The sequence below is a fragment of the Apis mellifera genome, linkage group LG2 (assembly GCF_003254395.2).
Source record: "Apis mellifera strain DH4 linkage group LG2, Amel_HAv3.1, whole genome shotgun sequence".
Taxonomy (NCBI): domain Eukaryota; kingdom Metazoa; phylum Arthropoda; class Insecta; order Hymenoptera; family Apidae; genus Apis; species Apis mellifera.
In genome coordinates this window covers 5105768-5133643 of record NC_037639.1, presented here as the reverse complement: position 1 = coordinate 5133643, position 27876 = coordinate 5105768, and the positions used below count along the sequence as shown (strand labels likewise).

The following is a 27876-nucleotide window of genomic DNA, read 5'->3' as shown; positions in this document are numbered from 1 at the left end:
TCCCAGACCACTCTTCTTACCCTTCGTGACATTTTCAAATGGACGATGACGCGTATTTAATATTCCACGAATGGATCTCGTCAAAAATTTCATCCTCTTTCGAACCACGCGCGTGAATCGTAATTAATACAAAGAAGAAATTTCGAGAAAAAAAATGGAAGAATATGAACAAGTAACAGAGAGAGCAATTTGTTTTCTTCTGAATATTCTTGACAAGAATAATTTATGAAACATTTATGTATCCGAGCATCTGAATAATTCACCATTTCTTTCTTGAATCAATGGATTCGTAGCCCTAGCTGCATTCGATATTTTACTACGATTAAACTTTGAAGGATCTTTGTTAAAATTTATCCAATAAAAACTGAATTCACGTACGTAGCAATGAAACTGTTTATTCTCCCTAAAAATTCATCATCTCGAATAAACGATGGCCAATTAACCACTTGCAACAACGAAGGGTGAAAAGTCGATCGAAAAGGGGAGATGAATGGAATCATCGAGAGACGCTCCCGCTCTCAGTCAATCTCGAAAAGCAACAGCAAAGTCCCACTCAATCCTATGAATTACCGCAGGTGTTCGACGATCTGCTACATTAATGCTAATGCGGGGTGTTACCGAATTGTTCAACAAGCGCAGATTGAACAGCGCGGCCCGTTATACGGCAGCCGCGTACGGACTGTTGATGCATTATTCAAGCGCAAACGCCGCCACGTGTACCGTGGTGGCTCGGCGTTGTTGCGCGTTAACTTGGCCTAAACTCCGCCGGCATCAGGGAGGGCGAAAGAGGAGCAAACCTGGATGCTAACACCCAAGGATAAGGGTCCACCCTTGCTCGGGAGAAACGTGCATGGGCGCGGAAACGTCGCCCCTCGAATTATTACGCGGAGGGGAGGAGGGTTTTACCTGTGCAATTTGCCATTTGGATTTGGTTTGATAATGTTATACGCACGATGGATTGGGAACGAGTATGATAAAAATAAAATGTGTTGGATAAAGATTTTTTTATACGTTGAATAATCGTGTAAATTGATCAATTAATATGTAATATAATTGTACGATTAGATAATTATTCCTAATTTTTGGATTAAATAGAGAAACTGTGCAGATAATTGTTTTCAATCAGTCTGATCATACATGGAACAAACTACTTATTTCGTACTAGGAAATTGGATGACTATATTCAGACTGAACTACTTTAACTAGTCTCTCCTTGTACATAATATGCCTGACTATGTATAGAACAAACTACTTTTCTACATTGCATTGTGTTTCATTGACAAAGTCTGCAACAATATATACGAATGATGGAATCATTAAAAGTTAACGATAAATACCTGACTTTAATCGCCAATAAATAAAGATATTCTTTATCTTTCCCAGAGACCGATATTTCGTTTTATTTCGAGAGCTAAATAATCACTATAACGGAGCAAGGATGAGATCTTGTTTCGTTCCCGATCAATGCCCAGTCTTACCCTTCGTTTACTCTCCACAACAGTCAGTGAAATCTCCTTTGTCTATAATTGGCCACTCGAGAAAGAAAATAAAAAACCAGGGAGAGAGTATCAATCGATTCTTCTCAGATATTGATCATTCTAAGAATTTAGTAAATATGTAGGTATTTAAGTAGAAGATTTAAACTTCGCGTAGATTCTCTTTATTACATTTTTATTTCTTGGCTTTGATTCTCTTGTAGAAAATATTATTTGCTTCAACTATTTTGAAATATTTGAGAAGTTTACAATTTTATAATTAGAAAAAATAAATTGTACTATTTTTTTAGATCCCTAATATAATTTACACGAGTCTTCAAATTACTTGAATAAAAAATATATAAATCAAAAGCCTTAGGAAATTTCTATCGACTTTAATAAAATTTCATTTATTTGTATCAATCTATGCTTTTAAAAACAGCAAGATGATGACTTAAACTTTTCCTTTGCACATCTAAATTTGGAAAAAAATGATATTGTCGAAAAATAAACGTCGATTTGATGGAAAAAAATAAAAAATTAGAAACGAAGAAGTGTTAGAAACGGGATGTTAGGACGAATTTTCCTCCAACATGCTTTTCACGAACAAGCTTAATGATCCGCGAGAGTTATTGTGTCCAAGGGCGGTTTTCCTCGCCGTCAGGGGAAAATCTCCAATTAGGGAATTTCCCTGCGAGTGGAATAGGAAGAAAAAAATCGTGATAACGAACAGGGCAGACACTCGATGCGAAATATGGGCTTTGAAATGTTCGAACTTGTTCTTTGAGACGTTTATACTTGGCTTGTTGCGGAGTTCCCCTTTTTAGGGGGAACTAATAGGAAGAAAATCGATACACGAGTTATTACGAAAGAAGGTTTCTGAAAGTTGGCGAACGTGGATTTATCGAGGCAAGATGAAATGAAGGAAATATTATTTTTATAGAGTGTACGAAAAGTATATTTGTTATCTTCTCTATCCTTACGTACCAGCTTAATGAAATTACTTATACAAACATTCGATAAAAATTTTACAATTTATCCAGAATATATTCGCATGCTCATTCGATGATGATATACGACGAATAAAAATTTTTATAATGACGTAACGTTTGGGAAATAAGGAAAATTCGATTTATCAATTCTATCTAAATCTATCAAATTTAAATCGATACAACTTGGGTAAACATTTATGGCGAAACAAAGAATGGAAACGGGACAAATCAAACACGTCTAAAATACATTTCGAGGATAAATGTGTCCTCCTCGTGTGCTCTGCGAAATTCCGAAAAATGAGAACCAGAATTTATTCAGCAGAGTGGAGGATTGCAAGTAAAAGAAGAAAAAGAAAAAAAAAAGACCAAACAGAAGCTACATCCTCGTCAGGAACGGAAACACGATCGACTGGTGAAACAGGACGTACGTTGTTTACGGATACGAATAGTTCCAATGAATCGCACGAGCGATTCGATGACGAACCTATAACAATCGTATCTTAGATCGAAATTCTCGTTTGCTAACAAGAAGTGAGACATTTTTTTTTTTTTGCTCTCAAAACATCGAATGAAAAATTTCGTTGGTACAGAAGAAATGGATGTCACAAGAAACATTTTATCAGATAAAATAAAATTTTGAAAATAATATTTATGAATTTATTATATGCTATATCGTATAATTTGTTTTGTATTATTAATAAATTTTCTCATTTAATTTAACATATCAATAATCTTCATCAAAGAATTCTGTCACCGCGTATTTAAACATTTAAACGGTTAAAAATTAACCAGAAATCTCTAAATATTTACTATCAATTCCAATTATTCTTTCTAAAACTTCATTGAAACGAACTACGATTAACTAATATCATTCCACGATTACATTCTACAGAAAAGAAAAGATGTTTCTCATTAACCTTCGGTCAAAGCACGAAACCCTGACGAAACGAAATGAAATTCCTCGCGGTCTCACTTCAAGTTACAACGAGTAACAAAAGAAGAAGAAGAAGAAGAGGAGGAGGAAAAAAGGCAGAAGATGGAACCGCTTTGACAGACATTCGGAAATTAAGTCGCCAGTTTCGCGACTTAACGGAGCGCGATCCGGTCACAAAGGATGCGGCGCGTATCACCAACCCCTCCGCGTGTCGAAATGACTGTTATGCGGCCCGTTGAATGAAGCCAGGGGTTGCAACCACAAATTACTAATTACACAGTTGGCCCCTTAGGGAATGCGGTGTCGAGCTCGGTGCAATGTATGACGTATGGCCGCGAGACGACACGCGTACTCTGATACAATACGGTAACGTATACGAGACCACCCCCCTTTGTGTCACGTTATACGGCTGGCCTTTGAGTATTCTTGAATCCGACTCGTGAAACTCGATGGCCGTGTAAAAGCTGTCGTGTCTTTTGAGCCTGATAAGCATCGTAACGTGTTAAAAATGTTTAAAAGAAGAAGAAGAAAAAAGAAAGAAAGAAAGAAAGTAGTAGCTTTACGTTTCAACCCCAATTTTCGTTGAAGCTAAACGTCGCTCCAAGATTGGTCCTCGTTTCTTATTATTCCCCCTTTTTATTATAAATATTTCAAGTGTTTTCACGTAATTCAAAGGATCACCGCTTTTGAACTTCGTCGTCTGGTTCGAGAGACCGAGCCACCCCATCGACCGACATCTTTCCAATAAAAAAGGAACTCGAGGAGAGAGGGCGGAGAAGAGACGGACAGATATGAGATTGCATACAGGCTCGCGAGCATCGTAACACGCTCCTTTTACTCGTTACTCGAAGGGACGCCAATTGAACCGACAACAACCCTTCCTCCAATCGTCCCGTGCTGGGGGGTGAGTGAGCTCGATAACCGGCAAAAACACGGCGGGTTCGCGTATCCCGGGGCGACATCTTTTGCGAAGGGGAGGGGGTGGGTCGTCGAAAAATGTACTGCAAGGGTCGAAAGCTCAGCGTCACGTTCCGCAGTGTGCGCTTCTCGACTCCACTCGAGCTTCTTTACCGGTTAAGCTCGCCGACTCGCCTCTAAATCGAATAAAAGTCAGATAGTCCCAGGCTTCCGCCTTATTTACGAGAGGATAGAGCGAGAGGGACGGGGAGTGGAGAAGCAGGAAGGGAAGAGGAGCGAAATGGGACGGATTCGATCGTCGAAAGACTGGGGGTGATGCAGAGGGTGAGGAGACAGAGGAGAGTGTGTACACGATATTGGATAAAACGGGGCGATCATCGAGTTATCGTTACCCTCGATTCATGGATCATCGTGGAATTCAATGGCGTGTCCGCCGTGTGTTAGGCGTGCCACGTTCCAAAGAGGAATCTTTCACGGGGTGTCGTTTGGACGGGAAATTGATTGGCCGATACGGTTGCAACGTGTCGTGTGCTCGAATAAACGCGATGGAACTTGCTATGCAAAGAGGAATCGTTTCGAGGTTCCCTCTTTAGACGGATTATTTATGTATAAGATTTTTATACCCGGATAATTATTAATGGATCGATCGTTCTTTTACAATTTATTCTTCAATCCGTTTATAATCGAATCGTAACATCTATCGAGCACGAAAATTTATTTACAAATTTCACCCTTAATCTGAAATTCCTGATTATACAATATTTCTTCTGAATCTGAATAACTTTATAATCGAAACTTTTGAAATAGTATTTTTGTGTACCGTTATTGGCCAAATAGAAAATAAAATTAAAAAATAAATATAATCAGATATTGGAGTGAATAAGAGTAAGTAGTTCGATTTATATATGGTCAGACATGTACTAAATTTCAGAAACTTGAAATCTTCAAATTAATATCAAAAATTTCCCAAAAAAACATTTAACATCCCCCGATTCCAATCACAATTCATCACGACATTAAGCAACCCTCACGCCTCCTTTCCGACAAACAAAAATCCTCCAACAAAGGAAAAACGGACCTCCTCTTAATACCACGCTACCAAACAACCCGGGCTGGCGGCTATTCCCCCGCGTGCTTCCTGCCTGAAATTTATTCCGGCGAATTGAATGTTCCGCAACCGCTCCTCGAAACCGGTATTTGGCGCGGTGGCGCGCGAGAAACGTGCTCCAGCGGCGGGTAAACAGCGCGGCAACAATCGAAACGCGGCACGGTTACGATCCCCGGATAATTTACACGGGGTTTCGAAGGGGTGAGCGCAGGCGCGCGCGTGTTCGAGAGCTTCACCCCTTACCCGCCGCCCTTCGAGATCGTCAAACTCTTGAAAACCGTTTTATTAGCTCAGGCGGCTGGGTAAACGCCTCGGGTGGTGACTCTAAGCGACTCGGACCCGTGTCGAATATTTACACGCGTTACACGCGGTTTCTCCTCGCGTGGCAAGGAAAGATAGAGAGAGAGGGAAAGGGAGGAAGGGAGAAAGAGAGAGGGATAAGGGAGGGTGGTGGAGTTATGGCATTGGGTCTGCATTGTGTCTGTTCCGTCGGCATTATCACGAAGTGCCGCCTCGAAGTCTTCCGTGTATTTGTGCTACGCTCGGGCCAAGAGTCCCGTGGAAACAATTAATCTAGCCCTCTGATTACTCCTCCGACTACTGAAACATCCACCCCTCCACCCTTGCAAACGACTGAGCTTCCGCCTCGCCGACGACTTCAGACGTCAAAACTCGAGATATTAATATGTTCTCCCGGATGGCAGAACGAAGACCGACTCTTACCCCGACACGCTCATCCCCCTCCCTTTCTCGGATACCCTCCGCTGATTAAATTATTGTTGCCCTGTCCATTCAACCAGATATTTTCCTCTTCGAACCCGGAAATATCGTGTCCACGGGGTTAATCTCTCTTTCTCTCCAGCGAGATCTGCAGTGGAGATGTAAGAAGAATTTTTTAACGTTTTAATTTAAGGGTAAGAGTTTTCACAAAATAGATTGTTTTCAATTATTTATTAATCGAATTTATTTTTTCCCGAATTGAATACTTCTTAAGGGATTAAATAATCATTCGTTGCATCGAGTTCAATTGTTCGTCCTCGAAATTATATTTATTATTTAAATGACCTGTCCGAATTTTTTTTATTATTTACCATCTCGAATCTAAGTTACTTTGAATTATTTTACGAAAAGGAAATTATATAATTATCCGTAATAATGATTCTCATTTATTACGATTGTAATTATTGATACGAAAATGAACGAGTGGAAGGAATTTCAGCTTAGTCTGGTGAACTTAATTAACTGTAAACTAAATCCAGAGCTTAACCTAGCGAAAAAAGGTGACACGTTACAGGGTAGGCTAACTATGAATTAAACACTTTTTTATTCGCTCAGAATGAGGTTATTAAAAGCGTCCCTTGTCGGTATATTCTCGCCGCACAAACAAGCTTGCAGGTGTAATATTTAACTCGCCTGATCACGTTTAAAGTATTTACGTGCCATTTCTGATAGTTTTCCGAGCATTAAAATAATTATTCATAATGGTTTGCATTTAAAAAAAAAAGCAGAGATTTGAATTAATTAAACAACTAGACTGAATTTTAATTTCAATTATCGCGTAATTTTCAAGATCTAAATTAAATACATTTAATCCGAGTTATTTATTTGCGAAAAATTGTAGATTTAAGAATATAACGTGGGCACTTATTTTTTACAGCTTCTACTTTAAACGTAGAATATATATTACGAAATAATCTTTTCGTGGATTTTTAAAAATTTTATTTTCGACAAAAAAGGATAGTAATGTCGTATAATTCTTTTGTATACGAGCATACCTTATTTAAAGTGCGTTTAATTCACGTGAAAATATGCCAACTAGTCTATCTCGCAAATAAAAGGCTTTTTATTATTGAAACCGTGATCATTAATTAAAACATGTGACGAGAAAATGAACAGAGAGAATAATTACAATGTTCGATATGAAAATTACAGAACAAACAAAGTGAAAAGTGATATCATGAATTACTGAATTGAATTCTGAGGGACATTCTGTGTATTTGCAAATATCTATCGAATATAACGTGAACGAACTCGAATCGAATGAAGTATGTATGCAGTTATTTTAACATGAATAGGATAGTTCAAAGCCAAAATTCATTATAGTAGTTTGGTAACTTATTTCGACCAATAATTTGAGACACACGTTGTATATAAGAGAATAATTTAGATAAAACGTGTATCTAATTTTAAAATGATCTTCCTATAAATTAATGTAACTAATAACCCTAAAATTAATGTAATAATAATTATATCAATATACATCTATAATATTATTTATTTATAATAATATTTTTGAATGAAAATGACTCTCATTATAAATAATTGTATCAACTACATCAGTTCTTCTTATAATTCTTAATTTTTTATCATAATGATATGATGCTCTATAATTGATATTAAATTAACAAACTAAAATTGTTCAAGCTTCAATACTTCCTTAACGATTTCTAAATTTTACCTTATTCCTTTCATAAATCTTTTAATATTTATAAAAAAATGTTACAATTGTTAAATTTTCAAGTCATTTTCATTCATAAATATTCCTTCCTTTTGGATATTTATACGATAATTAAACGATAAATTACTCACCAACGACGTGCAGATAGCCATACTGGGTTTTCGCGGTTGCCGTATTAATCTGGCACATGTACTTTCCCTTGTCATCCTCCCGAACATCTTTGATATGTAGGAACCAGGTCCTGTGCTTATCATGGGTCACGGATATCCTAGGGTTCCTGGTAATAACGTGACTTTGTACTGTCAGGATGGCGCTCTTGTCGAAAAGCATCCAGGCCACCTGAAACGAAACAGGAATCCCGTTATGCCATAAACAGGATTTACGGCCTCGCATCGATTATCATAAAATTGCAATTCCTATCGAAACATCGTTAACGTCACGGGACTCATTTGTCGAGATATGATATAACCCGCATGTTGTTATTGGGGATATCCAATAAAGAAATAGAAAATATTTTTGATAAAATTATTGAATTTGAAGAACAGGGATATTGAAAAATAATTTGGAAAATTTGTACAAGCATACGCATTTAATTCTGACACAATCTTTGGATCATTTTTGATCTAATAATTGTTGAAATGAAAAGGATAAATTATTATAGAATTATTATTAATAGATCTGTATCTTTTTCATTTCAATGTTAAAATTCTTTGTGAAATTATTAAAGAGATTTCTTTGATTTGAAATATAAAAAATAGACAATATAATATATTTCTATTGTTGGATATATTTAATTGTTCTTAATCTAATGAAAGTAATGGAATTATTGTTGGTAAGAGTAATGAAGTAGATCGATTGATTCCATCGATATATTGCTAATGATTGACATCTGACAATTGCCAATTCATTTACCAACTATCTCGTACAAATTCCCTCTAATCCTCTTCTAGTTACCTCCTTAATGCCCTCCTCTAAGAAGCAAGTATAACTATGTCTATCTAATGCTCGAACGTGGATGAAACTTTACTAACGATAAGTAATTCCCAACCCTTTATGCTCCACGCAAACATATCGATCCCAATTAACGTTAATTAATTTCTCTATTGAACTTGGCAAACTATTCAATCTGTTTTGTTTTTGAAAATCAAATATATCAATATTCTATGGGTAGACGATATGGATGGAAATGTTTATTTGTTGATCTTTCAGTTGTGAATCTTTGTGATTTCAATTTTTGAATTTTTCTGCAATGATCTCTGATCATTCACTATTCTACTTTTCAAAAATGATTCTGACTTGGTTATTTGATATTGTAATTATAGAAGAACAATATATTATCTATAATCTAATCAATTCATAATTTATTCTTAATATTATTAATTTATTTTTGTAAAAGAAAGTTTATATATAATGAAAAGAAGCTACTGAGACAACCTAATCAGAATTCATTTGAAATATAATTGATAATTTCTTTTATTATAAAAAGAACAATTTATGTATTTGAAACAATATATTATAAACACCAAAATTCATATAAAAATAACAAAGAAATACAAATATTTTATACCTCTATAATTACTTTTAAGATATTATGCTGTGACTAAGAAATACAGCAGATATATTGTATTTCCTAAAGGTAATTTATATGTACATTAAAAAGTTAAATTAACTTTTAAAGTTAATTTGCTGAAGAAGAAAAGTATCATATTCCAAGCTTACAATTAAACCCACAGTTTTTCCAATTTAAAACTACTTAAAATTAGACATGGAAAATTAATCTTCACAAACTTGTTTCGAAGTTAATTCACAAGAGAAGAGAAAACAGCATTTCAATTCAATTTTATTTCACCTTGATATTTTTATGTTTTACAACCATGAATCTAATTTCATAATTATAGCGAGCAAAATATTTATACTATTTTAGAACATCACAACATAATTTCTTCAACATAAACACATTATCCGGATTGGAACATCTGTTAATTTAAATTTAATTTTATTTTGTTTTTGAATGATGAGACTGGTATAATATTTTAAATTATATCTTACATCTGAATATAATTCCAATAAATATAGAATCTTATATACACAAACTATAATTCCTATTTCTTTAAAAAATTTATAGCATAATATAATTAAAACAATTGGAATATTAACAAATTTTCATAAATGATGTCCAATCCGAGCAATGTATACCTATTTGCACTGTGTAATCTCATAAATAGCAAAGAATAAAAATAAATACAGGATCAGAATATAAATAGATTAATTTTTAGCACGAAGGATATATAAAGAAAAGGAAATGGAATTTCGAGTCAAAGGAAACAATACTGTTACAATTTCAAAATTTCATCGGAATTCGATAGGATTCATTTATCGCCGACGGTCACTCTGTAAAAAAACTGATTGAATTCCGATCACGAGGGCCCATTCGCGGACTGATCAATACAGAGGAAAGAAAAGAAAGCGGATGACAGACACGGAGAGAGAACGATCCGTTAAAGAAAAGAAAAGTTATCGCGCAAGAACGAGAAAAGAGGAATCTTTTCTGGAGATCGTCCCTGGAGAAATAAGAAGACCTGTTTCGCGCGTGTACATGACGTTGTTAACTTCCGGTATTCTCGCAACGCCACCTTCTTACGACAGAAAAATAGGCTGATATGCTTTTACGCTGCGACACCCTCGCGATAAGTCTTCGCTAACCGGTTCGGTCTTTACGATCAGGAATAAAAGAAGGGAAGGAAGAGAAAGAAATACAGGGAGAATAGTAGTTTAACTTTATTTAATCTCTCCTCCGGATAACTAATGCTTTTTCTTTTCTGTTTTGTGAAACGTTATAAACGGACGATGGAATAATTATTTATTCCTTATAAGAAATTTATTTAATTATTGTTTGTATTTAAACAAACGTAAAGAGAAATGATTTTAAGAGATTATAAGAAAAATGATTTTGAGAAAAATATTTTAGTAAAAAATACTATCGACAATTAATGTACGAAACTATTATATTGCATAAGAAATTTTGTATCTGATCAAATCATATAGTTGTGAAATTCGTAATTAAAATGGATCAATTAATAGCTTGGGAAATTACGCGCGTTCAGATATATTGAGTTTTTAATTCCTTAAATTTTCCCTTGACCGTGCAAAGCTTCAATCGTTCTCAGTTCTCGTAGAAAAGCCGCTATGCTTGCACACAAAGTTACAGTTCAATTTTCTCCAACTTTCGATGAAACTCTGCTGAGTTTCACAACGAAACGTGAATCAAATTACGCGATGATAAATTTGCGGATAACGATAATTTAACCAAAAGGTTGTGTTCGACTACTTTTATTATTTAATTAGAGTAAAAATATTATTATAAACTGTTTGAAAATAAAAATGTAACTCTTTTAAAATTAATTCAACATCGCTATTCTTCTGAAAATATTATTGGTTATATAAATGATGAAATTTAGAATTCTATCCTATTCTATCTATTCTATCCCTTCTTTATCCTAAATAAACAAAATGAATTTTATTCTACAAAAAATTCTGAGAATTCTTATATAATCACAGTTTTAATAGTGACATATTCTGAATAAAAATCTTTCTAAACATTTTCTAAACATTGATTAAATCTTTATCTTCTATCAGAATAGAAATCCCTACTATCTACCAGAAACTTATCTTATCCATTAAACTTCTAACAATTCAAAAAGGAACAATCAGGATTATCTCTTCACGATCAATAAAGCTTAACATAAAGCAACTTCTGACCGACTGACTAAGTCGGTTGACCTCAAATCGTGTAAAACGAAATTTCAATCAAGTGGAAGCAACCTTTGAACATCCAACTTGAAGCTATTGTCTATCTTTGATGAAACAACCTTAATGGTTTTAACTGATAGTGTGAACAATATACAATTGTATTTTCCAAGTAAATGAAAGAGTAAAATGCAATTTAATAGTTTACTTTTGTAGCAACTATTAAATTTATTTGTAATAAAGTATTAAATTTTTGAATGAGAAATTATTAAATATCAAGTATATAAAATAAAAGATTTCTTGTGAAAAAAGTTGCAATTAATATAATATTATATATAAATAATATATAAATAAATATATAAATATATATTATATAATTTATATAATATATATATAATATATATAATAAATATATATATATAAATGAAAGAGTAAAATGCAATTTAATAGTTTACTTTTGTAGCAACTATTAAATTTATTTGTAATAAAGTATTAAATTTTTGAATGAGAAATTATTAAATATCAAGTATATAAAATAAAAGATTTCTTGTGAAAAAAGTTGCAATTAATATAATATAATATATAAATAATATATAAATGCAATTCATAAAAGAATTCTAAATAATATTTATGTATTATATATTTATATATTATATATATATTATGTATTATATATTTATATATTATATATATTTTAATACAATAATTATTTTATATATAATATTATATATGAAGATAATAGAATATGCATAATAGAATATAATAGAATATTCTATATATGCATATGCATATATAAAGATCTACAATCTATGTACAATCTTATAAATTTTACAAATATAATCATACCAACACCAACATTAATATCGATACACGACAATCTGGCTTTTTATCTACGTTTTTCCTATTCAACGACGAAATTTTCACTTCCATTTATTCAAACCGAATGTCGCCATAACAGAGGTTATGTTTCTTCTACGACTCGCGTCGAGACACCCGGCGTCAAAGCAATTGCGCATTTACCTACGAAAAATCTACCCAGCATTTTTCTCTAGCATAGACGAACAACGGATATTTGTCTTTTGAAGAAACAATATTCTGATCGATACTAAGCATTTCGATTTGCTAGAAAGCATATTACTGTATTCTAATGTTAATACGAAACGAGAATTTTTCGAACAAGAAATATCATAATATAATGCATACGCTTTTATAAAAAAACCTAAAATTTGTCTTTTAAATATAATTATACGTCGCATAATTGCTTTTTTTTACATAATTTGTGTAAAATTAGCTGTACCTATCTCATTTTGGCGGGAATCTGAGACGGCTACCTAACAATCTACAGAATCTAATACTAAAATAACTAAAAATAATCGAATTTTGTTTATTTCTGCTTACCAATAATAAGTAGCTGCATTTTCTTTTCTTTTTTCATTGGAAACTTCTATAAATTTTCGATAATCGTGAGCAATCGTCTTATTGCGTCTCATTTTCGTTGGTTATGTTTCGCAGCTCGCACTGAATAACACTGAATCACTGATAAATTCGATGTTATTGATGTTATTGAAATAATATTATTCGCACTGATGACTATTCGAACGTTTATTTACTTCACAATATTCAATTCACGCACGTTTGTCTTTGTAAAATGAAAATAAGAAGGAATTTTTCACTGCGTGCACGTACCGCGTAACGTATAGCGTTCTAATGGCGTCGATTTATTGGCGCGAAACGATGCGCAATGCGCAATTATTAATTAATACCGCCTTCACCTAAGAGGTGGCGCGTAAGTACCAGCAATATGGTGAGAAAATTAATGTAATAAATTAAAAATATAATCATATAATTTTTTTAATAATTTCTCATTCTTTTCAACGTATATATACATATATATACATGAAAATTGATGAAAAAAAATAATTTACGAAATCTGCAATGAGTTTCCATGAAAAAGAAAAAATTAAATTACATTAAAAAATATATATTGCCTAATGAGAATATATATATATATATATATATATATATATATATATATATATAACGTATAAAAATTATAATTAGAATATTTTTACCGATCAAAATGAGATAAAAATATAATTTTAATTAAATTTTAATTAAATATTAGACATAATTAATTTTAAAAGGATATAAATAAGAATTACGTAAAAAAAAAAAATAATAATTTCTATAATAATTATAAAACATAATTATCTCATTTTAGGAATATATAGAATCGTCTATATGAGATCAAACGGCAAATATCGTATCATAGAAGAACCACTAAACACAACCTTCAGCTCGACTTAACCACCTTTGAGGGCTTAACCATGGTTGCTGAAATAGTCTCGCCACCCTTGTTTCCCACCCTTGTAAAACCTTCGTCACGAGCGATTGACCTCAGTGTACGGTGCCAAGTGTTCCACAGGTTCTCCCTCGGTGGTTTTCACCTCGTCGTCATCGCTCAAACGACCACAAAATGCCGAAAGGACCCGGGCGACTTGTTAAATCGAATGTTGCTCTTCTATCTCTGAATGGAATGTAAAACGGATGTCGAGAGCTACAGTTGAATTGTATTCACTGTTCCAGATTTTATCGGAACGTCAATTGATTTGTTAAAACTTTTGTTTCTCCTATTTTTTTTCCTATTTTTGCCTTCCTTCTTTTTTGTACTGTGTTGTATTCTTTTTCTTTTTTTCTCTTTATTGTAATATTATATCAATCTGTATTGCTTGAATTTATTCGTTCAAATATATCAATTGGGATCAATTGAGAGAAACATGATTCTTTAAAATTGTTGCAGATTGTTTTCATTATCTTGAAATGCTGTTGCAATACAAATTTTTTATATTAAAATATTATAGTTTATATTTCTTTCGAATATTCATATATGTATTATATTGAAAATTAATTTAACATTTAACAAAAGAAACATATTGCTGAAAAAATAAATAATACAGTCAGTTTTTGTTAAAGAAAAACAATCGTAAATGTATTCTACAGTGGAAGTCTCAAGAAAAATGATCTAAACTACCAACAATACGATCTTTCATGGTTCGTTTTGCCTGCGTTCACGTATCAAAAACGTCAACTGTTCGCAGCAAGTAAGATAGATGTCTGAGAAGAGATTTGTGGCAGACGATCCACGAAATGCTAAGCATTCACAGCTCCAAGTTTTCACGAATCATTAATTTCAAGTTAGAAAATCACTGCTTTCATCTCGGCTTCTTTAAAAAAACTTTTTAAAAAAAACTCGACCGTAAACTCGATGATTTTTTCCTCCAAAAGAACGCCTCTAACAACTTTCTATATCTGTTATACTTTTTTTTAAACCTAAAACAGAATCGTCAATATATTAATAAAATTCTAATCTATTTTTATTCCATCGTATACATTTTAATATATACGATATCATGATTTTAATATACACAATAATTATTATAAAAGAACTGAAAGGAGCAAGCCATATCTTGTTCAGATCAAATGGAATAAGAAAAATATGGAAAATCAAGGAGAAGGAAGGAGAAAAAAAATTACCATTCTGTGACAGCATTCCCCACGAGTGCATCAGCATGCACGTTACGCCAAAACTAAGATGGATGCCTCCGAGAGGGTTTGGTACTCCGCGAGTTTGTACCTCGAAGAGCTCCGCTACCAACCATTGATTCCTCTCCGCGAGAGGAGAGTTACAGCTTTGTTTACCACGCGAGCGACGAGACCAGCGCCGTCCAGTCTGGCTCTGCTACCATCCTGCGTCTCCTCTTCTTCCTCCTCTTCCACTTCCTCTCGCTTCCTTTTTCCGTGACCTTCTTCTCCTTCTTTGACCGGCTGTCTGATTCGAAGAGCTATAGCTCGCGTCAGGATCGACCCCCCTTCGTGCTCTCGTGCATGTTTCTTCCTCTCGCGAGCTTCGTGAACACATATCACGAGGAGGGAGCCGATGTATGAGGTAACAGACTTATGAGAGGAAATACTGCTTCTTCCACAAGAGCCAGGCGTTCCAGAATTAGAAAGCTCGATATCTTGTTATTTTGCATTTACATGAAACGTTAATTGATGTTTCTTTCAGTTTTATTATTTTAGATATGTTATATATTGAGGAACGTAAACTGGAGAAGAAATTATGAATCCATCTTGAAATTGTTAAATGATGAAGAGGGTAAATGATTTTGTGAGAATATTGTTGAATATTATTAAGCAACTTGCTCAAAGATTAATGTAATACTCGTATAATAAACATGATTTTGGTTATAACGTTTCCTTTACAAATTTAATATTCATAAATACTATCCTTTCTTAATAATTAGTTAGTTTCTGTATAAATAATGATTAAAGTTAAATAAAAAATTCCATCTCTAATAATCCTTTCTCCAATAACATTTATCTTTCACATATACCGGAATTATATGGTTATTATTTTAATCATAATAATATCTTAAAGGATTTTCAATTCATTAACCGTGCAAGGATTAAATTAACATTCTATTTCCGGAGGAAAGAAATTAAGCGACATTAACTTGTATAATAACCAACGTTGGAACAAACTTTAGAATAACTTCACAAGCCTAACATCCTCCCAGAGACAGTTAAATCGTCCCTCTTCGTCCCCATATGTGGAAAGTTCAACCACGTCCCAGGCTTGAACGTAATACGACCACTTAACCCACAAACTGACCCTTCCAGCGTACGTTCTTCTTGCACAGTGTTCCATTCCATTTAATCGTCATACAGCTTGTCATAAACCGTTCTATCTAAAATTATTTTTCTCGATTTTTCATCGATATTTATTGCTTCTGTGAACTTTCGTGAACTTAATTTGTGTTGAATTTTTTCTTTTTCATTCTTTGCTTTTCGATTTTTGATTATTTTATATATTTATAACGATGAAGGAATGCTCGATTTCGTTTGTCTTTCAGTTTCATTAACGATGTGCTTGCTTGTTGGTTCTAAAATTGATGAAAGATAACTTTTAATTTCTTGGAATTGTAATAAATTTTTTTTTTCTACTAACCTTTTGTCTGTGGGCGAACTTGGAAAATATTCTACTAAATATATTCTTGTGTTTACTTCTTTCAAATTTGTATAATGTTCTGAGCTTTCAAAAAATGCGATTTATTAATATTTTTACTTTATTATCCAATAAATTTCTCGAATTTAATTGTTGTACAATTTTTAAAAGTAATAATGATATTCAAACGAAATTTTATTCGTGTCCAAATAGATTCAACAATCCAAATTTATTTATAAAAAATGTAAATAAAAGTTAGCCAATTTGATTGCAATTTTTCTCAGATTTACGCACTTGATTATTGTTGGCCGTACAATTACTTTTTTCGGAATTATTTTTTGGGATATTTTATAGGGAATAAAGTTAACAGGATATGAATAAAAATGCAATGAGGAAAATTCGATTGGGGCCTCCATTTTCTGGCTGATGCGTTTTACCTATTAATCGTGTAAGTGAGATTTATTATGGCCGTTCATTTTTGTGATTTATCATCTGATTGCATTGCTGTTTCGATGCGCCCCTTTATACCCGTTAAATAACTCGGAAAAGCCCTTTTTCCTTCCTGTTTATCTCTGTTTCTTGCTTGAATGTATTTTGATTGATTGCTTTCTGACTAGAAAATATATGATTTTATTTTACATATATATAAATCAATTAAATAGGAAGCATTAGAAGAAATTAATCTCTGTGATTTATGAAACAAAATAAATATTTAATCAAAGATGAAGAGAAAAAAGTTTAATCTACATATTAAATAGTTAGTTTATACTTCACGATTTTTTTTTTATTTTCTTATTAACATTTTACTTTGAATAATTTTGATCTAAATAATTGTAGATATTTATAAACAAAATTTGAATTTATATTACTTATTTATCCATTATTAAAAAAAATAATTAACAAATGTTATCCTTTCTTCAGAATTTCTTCTGATGCCATATAGTACTTTTAATATCAGTGGAAAATTTTTTTCTGTATAAAAACAAAGATATTAAAAATGTTGTAATTAATTTATATGCATAATTGTATAACTTTCACATTTCAACTTTCCACTGTTCATGCTCGTTTCTTTGTTCTTCCCATCGAATAAATCGAGGGAAAGCAATACTTCACCACATTTGCGTAAACATGTCTGGGATCTGCACAATAGGTAGAGCAAAGAGGTAAAACCGAGAAGAGAATCGGTTAAGTTCCACCAATTTCATCTGTACATCCTTGTCTGTGGGCGAACTTGGAAAATATTCGAGCACATCGCCGAAATATATGGAACGACCGTTTGGCCTTACGATTTAACAGATACCTAAGTTAGATCATTGCTTTCCGCTGATACCATATCCTGGATATCTTCTCAAATTTATGAAGATATTCGTAAAACTATCCTCGAAAGTATTATAATGCATAAATTCGCGTTATGCGTGTAATACGAGCCAAGAGAAATTTAAGAAAAGGTAAAAAGTTGTAAGATATTATCTTGGATAATTTGAGATAGAATAAGATATTCTGTATAGAAACAGAATAGAATGAAATTAAATTTGGCTAAAAAAGAAATTGTTTTCAAAGGGAGGGAAAAAATTTAATAGAAGTTCTAAAAGAAATTTGCAAAAAAAAAAGATAAAATATTATGTCTTGGACGTATTTTGATCGATGTATACAACATGGGATAGAATTAAATCAAATTTGGCTAAGAAATTGTTTTCAAAAGGAAGAAGAAGAAATTTCAAGAAAAATTTGATATGAAATATTAAATGAAATGGAAGATTCTGTATTTGGACCGATTCCCCTTTCGATCTTTTCAATTTTATTTTTTCTTTCCCATTATTGTACAACCTTCGTGCATCATAAAACGTTCTTAATCATCTAAGAATGTTTGAAATAACTCTCTACTTTCAAGTTAAAGAAATCTTTTCGGCAAATATCGTTGACTGATTATAATTTCTGAGATATTTATACAACGATTCCTTTTGTTTGTGAAATGGTACAAGCTATTCATTTGAAACGAATATCTCAATATATATTTGGAGATATATTACGTTGAATATAAATTAAAGAGAGAATGTTCAAATTAAATAAAATAATAATGATGTAATTTATTATTTTGTATAATTAATGTTCGATAAATTTATATAAAGAGAGGAGTGAATCGTTGCATTTAAAATCAATAAATTTCAATAACAGGAATTCTATTTGTTAAAAAGATTCTAATTTGTCAGGTTTGTATTACCCTCCCATTTTCACGTTCAAATTTGCAAAATAATTAATGATAAAATATTAATGGGACGTTTAACTTATCATATCATGGAATCATATTTAAATGAATTAACCAATGAGTTTAAAAATATTCGTGTAAAAAATATATTTCAACTTATTATACAAGAATTTTATATACTGATCTTTAAAAAATGAGTATGAATAATTAAACGAATTATTTCTTCAATTGAACGAAACGTATTTAAAATTTATGAGAAGTGAGAAGTTAAATTTTTTGATAATCAAACGAAGAACGAAGATATTTTTAGATTGATTATTAAATTTTTAGCAAATTACAATGAACAGGGTAAACGCATCCCATCGGTTTCATTAGATTCCAAGTAGTCAAAGTAAACGTTAAATGCTGACAAGCGCAATTAGTTTCAATTTACTTCGTAAACCCGACTTGGTCCGGCAGAAAATTTCAAAGTACCAGGGTAAACTGTTATACAACTCGAGACGAGTTTTCTGGCAATGCGGTAAGTAGGATTACATTCTGGTTAAGTACTCTTTACAATCGCTTAAAGTCGTCGAATCCTTCCTTTTTAAAAATTCACTTTGCTCTATTAATTTCATTACAATTTGATACAAAAATAAAAATAGTTAAATAATTAAAAAAAAAAACTAAAACTTGAAAAGTCTCTTCACTTTTAAACAAAAGAAACTTTTCATACAATTTATCCACCTACGTTAACACATTCATCGCCGATTTCCTATTCAATTTTTAATTAAAAATTCCTTTGATTAAAAAATTAAAAATCAAATTCATAAAAAACACACAATATGAAAAAGTAAACGAAGATCAGAATAAAGATATATGAACGAGAAAGGAAAACTTTAATTATCTTCTAATTCTAATCCCTATTCTTTCTTGCATTTAACGCTGTGTGAGATGAACGAAGATCTTATCATCAAAATTCAACGTTCTTTATCTTCAAAAGGGCTTTACAAAACGGTTCAAGATTTCTGATTCTATGTTTTCCAGCAAAAGTTGGAACATATTCCGGTTAAAGGTATTACAACCACTTAGCCCGCAAGCTGTCGAGTCCTCGAACCTTCAAGACATCCGCTTAACTGGCATAGGAAGGGAACCCCGTAAGCCAATCGGCAGGCCGGAAGTATGCACGCCAACCAAGGCCACTAAAAGCATCTGGAAACTTCCCGTCGAAGACACTAAATCGACGTACGTACAACCAGAACTATTCTCGAGTAGGATGGAAATAAGATTGCCCCCGATTTAGTCAGACAACGCTTATGGTTCGCTTAAACTTCACCCTTCCGGTATCCACCTCGATTACGAGCCGATCGTTGAATTCAGATTGAATTCAGATTGTTTAGAAATGAATTATACCTTTCACAACTCTTGTGATTTTTTTATTCCAATTCGAACTTTGATAACAGTGCTTATATTTTTCCCCTTTTTAATTTTAATAAACTACGAGTTTAATTAGAAATCGCGAAAATCTACTTAAGAGATAAAAAGAAGCTTCATAATTTTTTATTTTCCTGAATATTTTCAAAGATGCTCTCTCTCTCTCTCTCTCACTCTCTATACCTCGATTATTAATTTTCACTATAGAAAAACTTGTAAAAATTTGTAATTAAATTTAAATAATAAGTTTTAATTATACGATGTTTATCATGCTGCGATTTTAATTAAAGTAACCATAGCTTATTATGAAAGTATCTTGATAACATCATTATGGACTTTGCTCAAGGACGTAGAATTAATTTTCGCCATCTTATTTATTAAGAAAACCCATTTGTCCATGGTATTTTCCTTATTTTATGAATTTTAACACTTGCTCAAAGGCAACCTAATTTCCCGCTTCCCCTAACTCTTATTATTTCATTTTTGTCTGGTAAGCAACGTGTCTTAATTTGCTTTCGTTTTATCAGCGGCACGGAAGCTCGCGGTGAAATCTCTCTCTCGCTGAGAGAAGTGAGCGAGCAGATTTACGAGCACGTGAACTTCCGTGCAAAATAGCCGTTGTAATTATTCCTTTTAATCTAAATTGCAGTCTGACAAACCAAGTGTCGGTGAAACTTGGTGGCGTCAAATTTCTCGAAGAGCTCGAAATCAAGTTTTCCAAGACGATTGACGAGACAAAGAATTTAAAAATGAAGCAAAGAGAATTTTGAGGATAGAAAAAATATTATACTTGATTTAAAAGATGTGAATATGAATATGAAAGTTCACACAGTTATTTTCAATTATACCTTCTTTTCTTCAAATATTAAAATTTTGAAAAAAAGAAAGGAATATAAAAGTTGAAAAAACTAACTATTTTCGAGAAATTTAATCTGTAAATACTTTCTCGAAATTTATTTTCACTTGAACTTTGTTCCATGATTCATATATTGTTTTTAATTATATCGCTCGACAGGTAAATTAATACGTTTCGAAATTTTAATAAAAATGGATTACAATTGTTTTATGAAACTTGATTTTAAAAGAGAGAGAGAGAAAGAGAAAGAGAGAGTTTGATCATTTTTCAACGTTTCAACTTAGGAACTCGACTTTCCGAATTTTATTTCAAAAACTTTTTCTAAAACATGAATTCGCATATTATTTTTAATTACTTCCTTTGATCAGAAAATTGTACATCTTCAAGTTTTAAATGGAAGTTTCAACCGTTTCGCGAAACTTGCACTTGTACACTTTGTTTCAAACGAGAGAAACTTCATCTTTACAGTTATTTTCGATATTTCGATTAGAAACAATTTTCCCCGAGTTTACTCGAACTTTGTTCTCTAACGTGTAATCATACATTATTTTTTATTGTCCTTTTCTATTAATAAATTATATCTTAAAGTTTTAAGAAGTTTTATACCGTTTTTAAGAAACTTGATCTTCTATTAAAACTTTCTGCCATTAAAACGAAGAAAATTCATCTTTATAGTTCCTCCCGATATTACAATTAGAAATAATTTATTAAACTTTACTTGAACTTTATATTATTTACACGACAAATAACGAGAACACTTTATTACGTTGATGAATTTATTCCATCTCCCAAACGTTTCAAAATTTTTACCCATAAATCTGATATAAAAAAAAAAATACACGTGTACAAATTTGACAGAATGGCTCCTTTTTATTCACATTTATAAAAATTGTATCCAATACTACACATACACTTTGATATTAAAATTTACGATCCAACGAAATAACAACAAGAAATTTAACGATCAGAGAACCGATTAAAGAAACCATCGATTGATCCTCTACCTGTTTACAGGAAACATAGCGTCTATCTCTTTTTTTTTTTTACATTTACACCTAAACAAAAGACAAATCCAGGCCAAACAATCGAGAGTAATTGCCCTCTCGCGAGAAACCAGACTTTTCTTGCTTCATCGAAGAAAACCACCGATTGGACGAGTTGTTATTTTTCCTCCGCCACCTCTTTTTCCCGAATCTGACGAAACAACGACGCAAGAGGGGGTGGAGGGAAAGGACACACACAGACTGGAGGAGGAACGAGACGGAGAGCGGATTTTCGACCAGGCGAAAAAAAACGTGATTCAATTTAAAAATCATTCGCTAAGTGCTCGAGCATCCCCCTTTCTCTCTTCCTCTTTTTCTTTTTTTTTGTCACAAAATAGCGACGACGCGCGCTTCTTCCGCTCGTCCATTTGCCGAGGGGGCGAGCTTTAATTCACGGTGTCCTGGCTGGGTAACGGTGGCCATGAATTCCTTTTCGACGTTTCGACACCGAAATATGGCCGTTCGCCTGAAATTGGCAACCGGTGCGGTTTTAATAGTCGCCCGGTTTAACGCCTTGGCCGCAAAAAACCGGGCAACGAGAGGAGAGAAGAGAGAGGAGGAAAGAAAGAAAGAAAGAAAGAAAGAAGGAAAGAAGGAAAGAAACAGGAAGGGGAGGAAAATAGAGATGGAAAAGTAGGGAACGAACACAGCGGGAGAAGAGTGTTTGCGCGTTTATCCGTCCTCCCTGCTCTAAGGGGGGAGGACACGACTCGAGGGTAAGAGGAGAGGGATGATTTGTAACGAGGTCGATCGGTTTTACGAGAGAGGCAGCCAGCTCCTGGAAATGTTTACCATTTGCGCGGTTGAAATTTAACGCCGGGATTTTCTGAGAGCCGCGACCCATCCACCACCTCCCTCCCTCCCTCTTGTGTACGAGTGTGTTTGATTGATTGATTTAAATCTGCTTCGAGAGACCGATATCTGATCGGCGAGAGTCTGATATCGCGCGCGTTTCGAGACCTCGTGGATCAAGTTTGGCGGTTTGGCAGGGGGACAATGCTTTTTTTATCTATTTATTTTTTTTTAAAAAATAGAAGGAGGAATTGGTAAGTTGATAACTGGAGCCTGATTCGTTCGAATGAGATTATTAATAACTTTTGATACTAATCTATATTCTAATCTAACTTAATCTTCAATTTTATTGAACAAATCTTTGAAATATTAAGCGATTCTAATTCCAAATCTGTGTCCAAACATTAAGATTGCCAATATCGTGTTGTAAAAAATTCTAGAATATAGAATCTTATATTTACGAATCGATCCAGAAATCTGATAAAGATCACCTTCGAGTCAAAAAAAGATATCAAATCGATTTGAGAATGATGGGAAAGGGAAGAGAAAGGGACGGTGAGAGAAAAAAGGAGAGAAAAGGAAAATCCTAGTAGATTATTCCATAACGTCCCGGAATCCGGGATATCCCACCGGTTCGTGAATTATGGCGTTCGAAAGTGCAAGAGTGAATTCCGCCACTTGGAGGGCCGGATCAGCGGTTAACTTCCACGCACCACCACGTAAATCCACTCCCTGCGTAAAACTCCGTAACTCACCGATCGGATCATCGGTGAAATGATACATTATGGTGCGCCCATCCAGATCGTTCCTCCTCCCTCCTCATTTTCCCTTCCCCTTGTTTCCAACTTCGATCCTTCGATCCTCGATTCCAACCCCCCGGAAAAATACGCGACGAGAAAGGGGGATGATGATATGTGCATCGAGGCAAACGTATATATTTTCCCGCATTTGGTAGTGAAATCGAATGAGGTGGGAAGGGGAGGAGAGGCGGAAACGGCGGCCGGCATCAAGGATCATACTTTTCTCCCTGTTCGCCCCTCGTTGACCGATGGCAAATCGGAGCTGCTAACTTTACACGACCCCCTCGTAAATTTCAAGCGAGCTGGGCGAGTCGAATTCACTCTTAACATTTCTTATCGGTTAATTCGAAGGAGGAATGATCCGAGGAATCCTAGTTTTGGATTTGAATATATTCGAGTTAATTTGAAGAGAAGAAGAGAAAAGAGAATTACGATATCAAGTCTCTCTCTCCTAATACGCGAATGAAATTGACTATAATTCTACCAGAATTATCTTAATCGAAGATAAAAAGGATTTGATTCTCTCTAAAAATCTATTTGAATATTTATTTTACAAAACGAATAATGGATATATACTGAAATACTTAGTTATAGAGAATCAACAGATACAATTAAATAAAGGAAAAGATTAATATTTCTCAAAATCTCTCCAACATCCTCTTGGATATTTAAATTTTGTAATCTTGTAATACGATATTTTAAGACACTCCTCCTTTCCATATCGTACAACAAATAACCCTTACCGCGCGTCTGTTCATCAATTATTGAAGCTTCTCTTCTCCCCTTCTCTCCCCTTTTCCCGGATCCCGTAAACCACGGTTAAAATTAGTTCGAGAAAGGCCGAAAATATTTCCACACTTCCAGCCCTTCCGTTATTTTATAATATAAATAATAATAATCTTGGCGTGGTGAAAGCGCCGTTGCACACGTTGCGTGATCCGCGATGTAAATATCCGGCGACATAATGCACGCGTAACCAACGTTAATATTAAACAGTGTGCTTGCACATTGGTCGTGTTTCACGAGGCGTCCAAACGAACGATACCCCGGCCAACCGATACGCGGGGGCGGATTGGCCGCCTGATGTCACCGAATGCGAAACCGAATCATCCCCCTCTTTCCTCCTCGTCCACGCGCACCATCGCGTCGATATTCTAATCAAGTGTACAAATGGAAATGGATTGCGTTATATACATTTCGCGGGTATATATATATATATACGAATTCTCGATCGAATTCCTAAATATTCCATCGGGCGACAAAGCGACGAGGAGGCATTCGTTTGGACGCTCGATTCATTAGACTGGGTATTTCGCGACATAATAATATACGTGGATGATTCGAGATTGGTTTGGAGTTTGCGTAATTGTTGTCGTTATTTCTTCAATATTGTTCCTCGAATATTATGGTTATTTGTTATTCGAAGCTCTAAAGTTAAAAATAGTTTATTGATTTTATATGTATTATTAATTTATAATAAAAAAATTCGATTGATGGATAAAAAAAAGATATACGTTCAACAAATTGAAATATATATACGTATATTTGTAAAGAAATAATTTGTTGAAATTAAAATTCGTCCTCGATATTTGTTCGTCGAAAATTGTTTCAATTTGTTCCATTGAACAAAATCCATGTATCGAAGTGTAAAATATGTTGGAGAACGTGGAAGAAAGGATGAAAAACAATACGAAACGAGTTGCGCGACATTCGATCGAATGTGCAAAAGTGCTTTTCGAGTATGTTCAAAAATTGCGTAGGCACCACAGAAAATGGCCTCGGAATAAGCGGACGGATGAAAGTTTTATTTTAACCGAACCGTTTTCGAAAAGCGTGCATTGAATATTTGACGACGCGATAAAACTTGTTGTAATTGCTCTGTTATTAGTTTCCCCGCTCTATGGAAATCTTGTGCGCGTTATTGTCAAGATAATTTTCGAAAAAACTCCGTTCCCCATTCGAGAGAAATGAGTACGCGTGTAGGAGTACGATACAATCAATTGATAATAAGTTTCGAAGTGCGAATTAAAACGAATTTTTTAAAATCAATATAATTAGAACGAGATTTCTTGTAATACAAATTTCTTATAAAAAATTTAAATTATGCAAAGAAAGAATCTGCATAATTTAAAAAAAAAATTCTCCTTTGACGAATAATTATCAATTGATCTTTGTATTTCCCTAATAAATATTTGATGGATATTCTTATCAATATTCTCATCAATTCTCATTAATTTTAAAACGCTCAACTTTTGAATTACACATCTTACGAATTAATTCTTGTCCTAATCATTCGCAACGGCTGGTAACCGATATCTGCGACCAATTTTCATCGAAACGAAAGGAACGAATCGGTATCAATTTCCTAAACGGCGCGATTTTCGAGCGGGAGCATCAGCATTCTAACTGCCACGGATTTTCGTGTTCGTTTCATTCGCTCGAATTCTCATCAAGTCGTACGCGACTGCACTTAAAGTGATTACAAAAGTTAGCCGGGAAGCCGGGAACACTGTGTTCCACTCTGCATTTATGGATAGAAGTTCAACCCGGCGCTAATTATTAAACGAGAAGCGTATAAATGAATTAATCGCGGTAGGGTTGAACACGCGAGGTGCAACAGCTAAGCGAAGAATCTTGTAACGCTGCTAACATTGATTTCATTATTCCGAAGGAAATACGAACATTATAAAATTATATTATTTATATCGTCTAGGAGGGAAAAAGAGAATGTTTTATAAGAAGTTCTACTTTTTTTATCATTATCCCACCTTATAACCGTAAGTTATAAACCGTGTATTGGGATAACAGTAATAATGTATAGCAGGATATTTCATAAGGATAAATTTTTAAATTAAACAAGTGAAACAAGATTTTTTTATCGATATTAATGAACTATTTGGTTAAGAGAAGTATACACATTTTTTATTAAAATTTCGAATTAACCGATTCACAATTATAAGGAGGGGGTGTGAACGAGAATTTTAAATCCGATTTCATACTGTTTCCTTACCTTTTACCCCGGCTATCTCGTAAAATGGTTACGGCAATGGAAATCTACTATTAGCTTATAAAAAGACGTAATTTTACAACTTAGCTTATTATTAAAACCTCAGATTTTCCTTTCCAGCCCCCTCTAATATCATTATAAATTTTGAATGCTGAGGAATGTGATAAATTTTACCAATCTTTGCATTCAGAATATTATACAGCAAAGAATTTATATAAAAAAGAAAGATTGCAAATTATCAAATCGCTTCGTGGATTGTATCATCTTGAAAAAAAATTGTTGATTTAAAAGCAGCTTAAAAATCCATTCATAGAAATAAACTATTAAAAATGAACGTTTTAAAAATTATACTACCCCGAGATATTCGATACATTTCCGTATCGATCAGAACAAAATTTCCACTTATCGCGAAATGACGTTACTCATCCACAAACGCAGCCAATATGAGAGGGAGAACTTTATCATACGCGATAATATTGGTCAGTTTATATTTGATAAACAGCCGCGGTGCACTCAAGTTAATACCGATTCATGCTTTCCTCAAAGGTAAAGTTTCGAATTTCAGCGTGCAAGTTAAGCTTCTGCAAACTGCAGTTTCGACGGTTTTCCAAGTCAAATCTCAAGTTTTCATCCGAGTCACTACGTCAAAATTCCAGAATTCGGATCGTTGCTGACCCCTCTCCCTGATCAGGGGCAACTTATTAGCTTCTTCGGGAATCATCGATTTTTCCCTCGGCCTCGAAAGCATTTTACAAAATGAAAATTTAGCGTGACCTAACACGATGACATAACACGAGAATAATTATTATCGTTGCGCGCAAAACTGAACTATTTTCGTGGCTACGATCTTATAAGATTTTCCTGATTTCTTTATACATTTATCATTCTCACTAACTAACATATCATTTAAAAATTTTTATTGATTTTGAAAATTTATCGAAGAAGGGAAAATATTATTGAATCGAGCAAAATTTTTTGTACCATAAAGCTACGATTTTGAACGATATTTCCATCAAAGGAAAGTCAGGGATGTTTTTTAATCCAACGAAATGTTACACATGAAATGATTGAAAGTGGAATTGAAATTTTGCTGGACAAAAAATGACGTCGAAATTGAAGTAA

At 33.5% G+C, this 27876-nt stretch overlaps 1 protein-coding gene and 1 long non-coding RNA gene across 6 annotated transcripts in view; both read right to left on the bottom strand.

Moving 5' to 3' along the window:
• LOC408715 (lachesin) overlaps positions 1-27876 on the bottom strand; it is a 316260-nt gene that overhangs the window by 161761 nt on the left and 126623 nt on the right. For all 5 annotated transcript variants that reach the window (XR_408826.3, XM_006560722.3, XM_006560723.3 and 2 more), the window contains one exon: positions 8017-8224. Coding sequence is in view for 4 of the 5 variants with exons in the window: in XM_006560722.3 (XP_006560785.2) it covers positions 8017-8224 (208 nt within the window). In the remaining variant the exon portion in view is untranslated. The remainder of the gene's footprint in view (positions 1-8016; positions 8225-27876) is intronic.
• On the bottom strand, positions 14573-17246 carry LOC102656562. Its single transcript, XR_003306560.1, has 3 exons — positions 16641-17246; positions 15167-16575; positions 14573-14962 (listed from the first exon to the last, which is right to left on the bottom strand). It is a non-coding gene; the product is annotated as an uncharacterized LOC102656562 (long non-coding RNA).